This window comes from Chlamydomonas reinhardtii, chromosome 14 (genome assembly GCF_000002595.2).
Source record: "Chlamydomonas reinhardtii strain CC-503 cw92 mt+ chromosome 14, whole genome shotgun sequence".
NCBI lineage: Eukaryota > Viridiplantae > Chlorophyta > Chlorophyceae > Chlamydomonadales > Chlamydomonadaceae > Chlamydomonas > Chlamydomonas reinhardtii.
This window is the reverse complement of record NC_057017.1, coordinates 1,511,945-1,520,006: the sequence shown is the minus strand read 5'-3', so window position 1 is coordinate 1,520,006 and position 8,062 is coordinate 1,511,945. Positions and strand designations below refer to the sequence as shown.

The 8,062-nt window shown below is 63.5% G+C and overlaps 2 protein-coding genes across 2 annotated transcripts in view; both read right to left on the bottom strand.

Moving 5' to 3' along the window:
* Positions 1–914, bottom strand: part of CHLRE_14g618500v5 (uncharacterized protein) — a 5,682-nt gene extending 4,768 nt beyond the window's left edge. The window contains exons 1-2 of the mRNA XM_043070125.1: positions 582–914; positions 91–394 (exon numbers count right to left, since the gene is read on the bottom strand). Of these exons, the coding sequence (XP_042916798.1) occupies positions 91–360 (270 nt within the window). The 5' untranslated portion in view covers positions 361–394; positions 582–914. The remainder of the gene's footprint in view (positions 1–90; positions 395–581) is intronic.
* A 122-nt stretch (positions 915–1,036) lies between these two features.
* On the bottom strand, positions 1,037–6,664 carry CHLRE_14g618450v5 (uncharacterized protein). The gene is made up of 11 exons (XM_043070124.1): positions 6,391–6,664; positions 6,241–6,303; positions 5,907–5,948; positions 5,540–5,714; positions 5,272–5,316; positions 4,917–5,148; positions 4,571–4,731; positions 4,257–4,340; positions 3,950–4,107; positions 3,680–3,757; positions 1,037–3,446 (listed from the first exon to the last, which is right to left on the bottom strand). The coding sequence occupies exons 1-11, from the start codon at positions 6,408–6,410 to the stop codon at positions 2,522–2,524; spliced, it is 1,983 nt and encodes a 660-aa protein (XP_042916797.1). The 5' UTR covers positions 6,411–6,664; the 3' UTR covers positions 1,037–2,521.
* Positions 6,665–8,062: the final 1,398 nt, after the last annotated feature.

Below are 8,062 nucleotides of genomic sequence, written 5' to 3'. Positions count from 1 at the left end.
GCAGGGACCAGCGCTACGCAACAAGGGCTCACACACACACACACACACACACACACACACACGCACACGCACACATACACGCACACGCACCTGCGCTGCGATCTTGTCGGAGGCGTACCGTAGCACGAACGAGTGCGCCGGCAGGGGCTCGCCGAGCGTCTTCTGGGCCGCTTTGCTTTGCGTGCCCGCGCCTTGAGTGACAGCGCCATTGCCGGACTTCCCGGTCGGCTGCGACGGATCTAGCACGAACACGAGCTGGCAGTCTGCTCCCTCGCTTCGATTGAACAGTCCCGAGATGGCCGCTGCGACTTTAGAGTTGATGGGCGCGGTTGATGAAGGGCCGGGCTGCGGCGGCGCCATGGTTATGCTGTCGCTACTGTGCCGGTATCACGACCTGCAGGACGGCGGCATGGCTCTTGAGGATCCGCCAACCTGTGCCCCCTCCCCTCCCCTGCTTTGCCCAGTCCTTCGCCTGGGCAGGCTTGGGGAACGGCAGGGAGCACCGGGTCATCTTCCCATTTGTGCAGCCATCAGTGCGGCCGACTACCCGCTGTGCCAGCTGGCTTGCACCCTGCTCTTACCTTTATGAGCTACGCCTGCTTGGCTGCAGGGCTTGCCCTTGTCATGCAGGGCTTACAATCCCCCCTGCGCCACAGTTGCCAAGGACCATGAGTTGGGAATTTAAAATCTATATTTATGTTCATAACAATGATACTGGGAGCAAGTTTAACGAATGCGGCAATTCAACCTTTGACGACAGCTTTGAAGACTTGCTTTTTACTGGTTCTACTGTATGCTATCTTCCATTATTCTGGTACATCTGGTTCAGCCCTAATTCAGGCGCTAATTTGACCGATGGCAAGTTTCGAGCTGACCAAACTGTCATGATATTGCAGCTTGTAGAGAGGATATTTTCATTGTGCTCAGCTCAATTGTATCCTGTCAGTCGAGAATCTGGATTCAGCGTCATCCGGCCATCTGGCCCCTGGCGGGCTGCCGGCTCAACTTCAATCGTGCGAGGCTGTGGCGCTATAATGTGCTGTACATCTTTAAAGGGAGCTTTCCCACTGCAGTTCGCCATCCTCACTCGACCATCTCTGCGGCGCGCTACCTGAGTCCGTGTGATTCTGCCCCCCGAGCAGGGACCCGCACGAGGGACCCGCCAGTGCAGGGACAGCGCAAACACCCCGCCCCAGGCCCTGCGACCAGCCCGACAAGGCAGGCAGAGGCAGGGGCAGCAATACAGCAGCACCTAACTCGCACCCACCAACGTCGCATCTCCCTGCGACCCTGTCCCACCGCTTCTCCCCACAGGCACCGTAAGGAGAGCGCAGGGCAGCGCCGCCACGAATCCTCGTGCATCATGAATCCTAACCGGGATAACGTGCGCGTTCATACAAACTATGCTGTACTCCTGTGCTCCGATGCTTCTTCAGCAGCAGGTGTGTCCCGCGTGGCATGTCCCCCGGCTAGGACACTGGCTCCACAGCCACTGACTCCTGGACCCGCCGTCCGCCTGCCATACATCTCAAACATCAACGACACGAACAAACACAAACAATAACCCTTACCATCTGCCGCCAGCCTACAGCCGCGGGTTGCGAGCGGCCTAGGCTGGCTAAAACTCTCTTTCGACGCCACCACTCCGCCGGGTGCACCCCATGGCTTGCCGCTAGCTCGGGAAATAAAAACCAATGTATTGCACTGACACACCAACCACCACCACAACAACTCCCCTACGCCTACACCACCACCACCACCTCAGCATGCACCATCCACCACAGTGCCTTCACCACCTTTATTTTGCAACCGGTTGCAACCAGTTCGCTCTGTCGAGCTGCAGAATCGAATCGGAACAGTCAGTACATCACGCCTGGGCATTTGTAACGCTTGCCCGACCTCAGAGCCCCGATTGCATCGTGTTACGCATGTGCTGCTTGTTTCTTCCTCGCAACTGCGTAATCGGCTCAACGCCGTAACGACTTTCACCCATTCAGTGCAATGAAGCTTGCCTGCCTAGCTCGTGCCACTGGCTCGTGTGCGCTCCACGTTCTCCGCACCATCCATCTCAATGCACAACGCCTGCAAACACCAAAAAGCTAGCAATGTCTTCTTGAGCACGTGCAGGCTCGAAAACGCCGCAGCAAACGGCACCGCGCCTCACCGCCCCACCACCGCCATGCCCATTCTTCGTCCTTGCATACGCCCCGCCCGTCCTGCCGACTGAACTCTTGAACCGAGGCCCAAACTCTGATTCCTGGACCGTGTCTCTCTGCTGCTCGCCATGCATCGCCCATCCCCTTGCCGCGGCTGCATACGCGTCATGCACCTTGCCCTGTAGTGCCCCTTCATCCTCCATTTCGTCCGCCGCCGCCGCCTTCGACACACGCAGGCTGCGGCTCAACATCAGCGCCTGCCAGCCTGCATGCGAGCGCACCGCCCGCCTGCGCCTGCGCCCCACCTCCGCAGGGCACAGGACAGCCAAGCCGCCACTAGCCGCTCCTAGCCACCTACCAGTTGCCTACAGCTCCAGCGGCGCCGCGAACGCCACCGCGCAAAGCGACATGACGGGCTGCAGGCAGGCGATGCGCGCCGTCACCTCCCGAGCGTCCACGAACAGCGGGTCGCAGGCGCCCTGCACCGCCCGCAGGCAGCGCGCCAGCGGCCGCGGCTGCATCGCCGCCACGGCAGCAGCCGCCAGCGAGGCCTTGCGACTAACGGCGCCTCCGGCCCCGCCGGCGCTGCTGCCAGTGCTGCCGCCGCTGCTAGCGCAGGAGCCCCCGCCGCTGCTGCTGCGGTCGGCGGCGGGCGACGCGGACGGCTGCGCCACGGGCACCGCCACCTCGGCAGCCGCCAGGTCCGCATCTGCTGAGCCCTGCTCTTCGTGCGCAGGCCGCTGCTGCGGTTGCTGGGCGACGGCGGAGGCGGTCTGGGGCTGTGTGATCGAGGCGCTGGAGTTGGAGGCCGAGTTGGCGGCGGTAGAGACTGCCGACGCAAAGGCGGTGCTGACGCTGCGCGCCTCTGTTTCTGCCTCCGAAGCCGCCTCGCCCTCGGGGATGGGCGGAGCAGTCTTGGCCTCAAGCGGGGAGCCAACGGGCGCTCCCGCTGGCACGGCGCCGCCCGCGCCACCGGTCCCGCCAGGCGACGCAACCTCCGTCGCGGACGCGGACTCGGCGCCGCTTGCCACCGCGCTGAACGGCGACACGACGGCTTGCTTGGGTGGCTCCGGCTCCGGCTCTGCCAATGGCGCCGTGGGCTGCAACACTTGCGCCTTTGGCGCCGCCGCCAGCGGAGCCGAGGGCGCCGAGGGAGACACCGCAGGCGCGGGCTGCGGCCTAGCCGGCTGGGGCTGGGTGGCCGCCGCCGCGGCCTGGGAGATGAATGTGGCGTGTATGTGTGCGGCGCACGTGCTGAGGCACTGCCCCACGGCCGCGTGCAGCGCCTCCCTGGCAAGGGCGCGAGGAACCAGGACCCAGTCAGTAGCTAGCATACTTGACGAGAATGGCCTTCGCGTAGCAGGGTACCCGGTGAGTCGCAGCCTTGCCTGCCTACCCGCAACGGGGCCCTGCCATACATCCCACGTGCCTACTTTCAACCAACAGTAACTGCACCAAATCACCAACACAAGCTACAGTTCTGCTCGCCCCTATCACCGCCGCCACAACCGCGGCCGCCTCACCCGAAGCGGTAGTTGCACAGCACGCGCCGCAGCTCGGTGGTCAGCTCCTCAACCATGGCCGCACTCGCCAGCGCGCGCCTGCGTATCGCCGTGTGAAGCACATACTTTGTCAGGGTGAGCACACGGCATGTGCCGTGCATCCCACCCCAAATTTGTGATGCAGCCGGGCATGCCACGCTCCAAAGCTGCTGCGCGCAACAAGGCAAACTTCCCCCCGTCCCAAACCGCAGTCACTCTCGCCTACAGCATCACCGTATCAATTGGACTCACCGGTAAGCCTCCGCGCTGCCCGCCGCCGCCGCCGCGTCCACCGCGGGCGGCGCCGGCGCCGCCCCGCCCGGCCCCACCAGTATATCCACCCAGGCGCTGCCAGTGGCGGAGGTCGCGGAGGCGGCAGTTACAGCCTGGCCCATCCGGCTGGCCATTTCCTGTGGGCGTTGCAAGTGTGTTGCATGTTTTAGCCCGGGCTTGGACGAGGCTTGGACTGAGGCACTGCCGCCGCATGTGCCGTGAACGCCGCCACCACCGATCTTCTCACCCTTCCTACACACACCACCACCCGACACGCCCCGCTCACCTGCACCAGTGCCGCCAGCTCCTCGGGCGTGACCTGCGCGTCCAACGCCGTTCCGTCCAGCACCACCTCCGCAGCAGCCATGGCCTGTGCGTGTGTGTTCGTCATGTGTGTGTGTCAGGTGGGTGGCAGGTTCCATACACAGTCAGCCCATAGCGTTGACCAACAGGCGCAGCGCTGCAACCCGCGCTGCACTCGGCATCCGTACTCGTACACTGCTTCGCCCCGCCCCCCTCCATGCCCCTCACGCCCGTCCTACCCGCTCCCTCCCACCCGCCACCCCCCTCCTCCCATCACCATCACCCCATCGAGCTCACCTGCTCCACCAGCCAGGCTGTGCCAGCGCCCGCCAGCTGCTCGCAGCACAGGAACGCCTCCACCGCCGCCGCCGTGAGCCGCGGCGGCAGGCGCATGCGGGCCGCGGGCGCGGCGGGCTGCCGCAGCTTGGAAAACTTCTCCTGCAGGAACAGGTGGCGGCCTGGAGGCAGGCAGGCGGGGCGGGGCGGGGCGGGGCGTGGCGGGAGAGAGCGGGGGATGACAGGGAGATAAAAATGAGCTGTGTGCGGAAGCAAGAAAAGCATGCTGGTGGACACCGACGACCGCAGGTGGAAAGCGGACTTTGCACACGCCCGCTTCAACCCCACACAAAGCCTGTGGACGCACCAATGACGTTGAGCTTGGTCCGCACGCACAGGTCCATGAGCGGCAGTAGGAACACGGCGGCCAGGGTGCGGCCGAAGCACAGCCGCGCCAGCAGCCGCAGCTGCTGCTGCGCCGAGGAGGCCGAGGACCCGGAGGAGCCAGTGGGCCCGCCGCCGCCGCCGCCGCCCCCGGCCGCGGCCTGTTGCTGCTGCTGTTGGAGCTGGAGCTGCTTCACGAGCGTTACGTCGGTTAGCTGCATGGGCAGTGCGGGGATGATGGCAACCCATTAGGTAGTTGGCGCAATGCGCAGTGCTTGCAGCCAGCAGATAGACCGGCACGTGCTTAGGACCGGGGTCCACCCCACTCAGGCACTCACCCGGAACAAGGTCTCCTGTACCCGCGGCAGCAGGTTTGTAAGCTCCTGCATGGAGCGTAACACAAGGTCGTTAGCTTGAGGCCACGCGACACGGTTTCAGTGTGGAACGGTTGATCCAGTACTGCCCGTGCCGCCCCATGCTTGGACGTTACAGGCCACCCACACAGGGCCCCCACCCAAACCTACGAGCACCCCGCCCATCCCACACAGCCAAGCAGCCCAGCCCGCATCCCCTCATCCACACAGCCACACACAGCCACACACGCACCTGCGGCGCCGACACCTTCTGTATGTAGTTGAAATGGCTGTCCAGCGACTCGTCCAGGTCGGGAGAGCCGCACTCGTCGCCCTCCTCGCCGCCCTCGCCCTCCTCGCCATCATCGCCGCCGGCCGCGCCGCTTTGCGACTCGCCGCGCAGTATCGCCGTCAGCTCCGCCTCAACGCTGTGGGTCCGGGTTCCGGGGTTCAGCATTCGGGTTTCGGGTCCCATTGATGCAGATTTTCATCTTGCATCAGCCACGAATGTCCGAACATATGGGTGTGGAGTCGGCGTGGTGCGGCCTGGGCTAGAACATCACGGTAGCGTTGTTGCCAACACTCAACTGCCCCCGGATGCTGCGCCTGCCGAAACTCACCTCCGCTGCTGCTCAAGCTTGTTCTTCGCATATCCCGTGTACCTGGGGTTTCACAAGAGCAGTCGAGGTCCGATGCGTCGGGGTTGGTATGGCTAGCCTCAAGCTGAAGCGGACGTCGCACACAGTGCCGTGGCAACCCGTGCGTGCAAATGCGCTTTAACCCCACGCGCAGGCCTTCCTAACAACACACGGTAGGATGGGGCCGGAATTGTGATGTCACTACTACAAGGCAGCAAAGGGCGACGGGGCCGAGGACGCGCGCAGGGACGGGGCACTACTGCTGAGGGGTCCGCTACCACTTCTGGCTCCCGGGTGCTTTCGCCTGCACACCTACCAATAGAACGCTGCTAATGCTCCTGCAGCGCCCGCGGCTACGCCAACCAGCAAGCGGCGTCGTCTGCACGAGTTTAGGTTCCGAATGTAAACGCCAACGCATGAAGTCGACGAAAATGATCGATGCGATGAATGTGGCGCACGCAATCACCTCCGAAAGAAGCTCTCCATTTGCTCGCGAGCGCCACTGAGGAGCTGCGGTTTGGGGGAACTGCCCCGCTTCGCGGCCACTCCAGGCTCAAAACTGCTGCAGGTGATACAGTATCAGGTCAAAAGAACGTTGTGAGGTCGCACAGTGAAGACCCTTTACTCTGACACAACCTGACTCGCGATGCTTTTCGTGGACTGGCGCAGTGAGGTCGCCGCTAGTAGATTGTATTGGGGAAGAACTAGCAGTTCTATGGCAGCGGGGCTGCTGAGAGCTCGCTTTGGTCGCTGCGGCTCGCGGGCTGCGAGCAAATCTCGGGCAAGATGACACGCTCGCGATTACCCCAACCACCGCGAAGAGCCCGCACCCACTATCTCGCGGCACCCACGAACTGCCGCCCGCATTACTTATATGTATTGTGGAAGCAGTGCACATTGGCGTTTGGCTGGCGGGCAGGGGCCTCACTCGTCCTCACTGTCGGCGGTGGGTGCTGCCGTGTGCAGCTACTTGCCGTACATCGGTCGCAGCCGCCTGGCCGCAAGCCAGATTGCATTTGGTTACAAGAGCGAGGGACCTGCTGACGCAGTTCACGAGCCAGTGACGTGGAGAACGAACACCCTGCTCTGGACCCCAGGGGCGTGCCGCCTGCAACGCCGTCGGCCTACCCTAGCTCTAGTAGGCTTGCTCCCATAGGACGCTCCTCCCGCCATACCGAACATGTTACTAGGTGCCATCACTCCACCTCCTCTTCCATTATGACACGTCGTGGTCTGTTCAGCTTCATACTTCCATCTGCTCTTCGCTGAATCCAAGGGTGGCCTGGCGAGACTCGGTCCCACCCCCTCGGTTGATGCGCGCCATTACTGAGTTCCCATCGATCACTCCTTGCTCGTTCCTGGCTGCATATACGTTCCTGGCTGCATATACACCAATCTCCCCATAGGACCTCCCGCCGTACCGAACAGGTTACTAGGTGTCATCAAGCCAGTCAACTAATGGCGAGCAGCAGCCACACCTGGGAGGCAGGAGGCGCGGAGGCCGCGCCGGCAGGCAGGGCTTGCATCTTCGGGGTCTTGGGGAGCGGCAAGAAACGGGCCCCAATGAAGCCCTCGGGCGATAAAGATTGGGCATTTCCGGGGGTGCATTCTCACCGCGTGGGTCTGCATACGGTCCCCAAATCTCGCCAAGTATCCCTGCGTAGGGGGGGTACGGGGGCGGAGCCCCTCCAAACGCTAAAAACTGGGCATTTGGGGCCCTGGATGCCGTGGGCGAGGACGTGGTCAGGGCCCTTCTCGCAAGCGGAGGCGGCCTGCCCTTGGAAGATGCCAGCCCTTCCGTCCGCCAGGTGCATGCAGTGTGGTCAGCGCCACCGCCCGCCACGCCACCGGCACATGCGCCCGCGGCGCAAATAGTTGGGCAGCAGCATCCGGGCCTAACTGCAGGTCTTATGGCGCACGCGCCGCATCCGTAATGCGCAATGTGGGGCGCGGCACGAACTGCTGAGTCCGGCGGGAAGGCCGGAAGGGGTAGTGGGCGAGATGCGGGGACCGTATGCAGCCCCACGCGGCGAGAATGCCTACCCCGCAAATGCGCAATCCTTCTCGCCCGAGGGCCTGCATTAGGCCCGTTTCTTGCCGCTCCCAGAAGATGCAAGCACAGACTCCCTGTGCAAGCC

Bases quoted from the DNA above. Each gene is read 5' to 3' on its own strand.
- CHLRE_14g618450v5 (XM_043070124.1), bottom strand. From the start codon at position 6,410: ATGGAGAGCTTCTTTCGGAG. The intron at 3,758-3,949 runs GTGAGTCCAATT...GGCGATACGCAG, and splicing joins GGCAGCGCGGAGGCTTACCG to GCGCGCGCTGGCGAGTGCGG. The intron at 3,447-3,679 runs GTGAGGCGGCCG...CGCCCTTGCCAG, and splicing joins CTGTGCAACTACCGCTTCGG to GGAGGCGCTGCACGCGGCCG.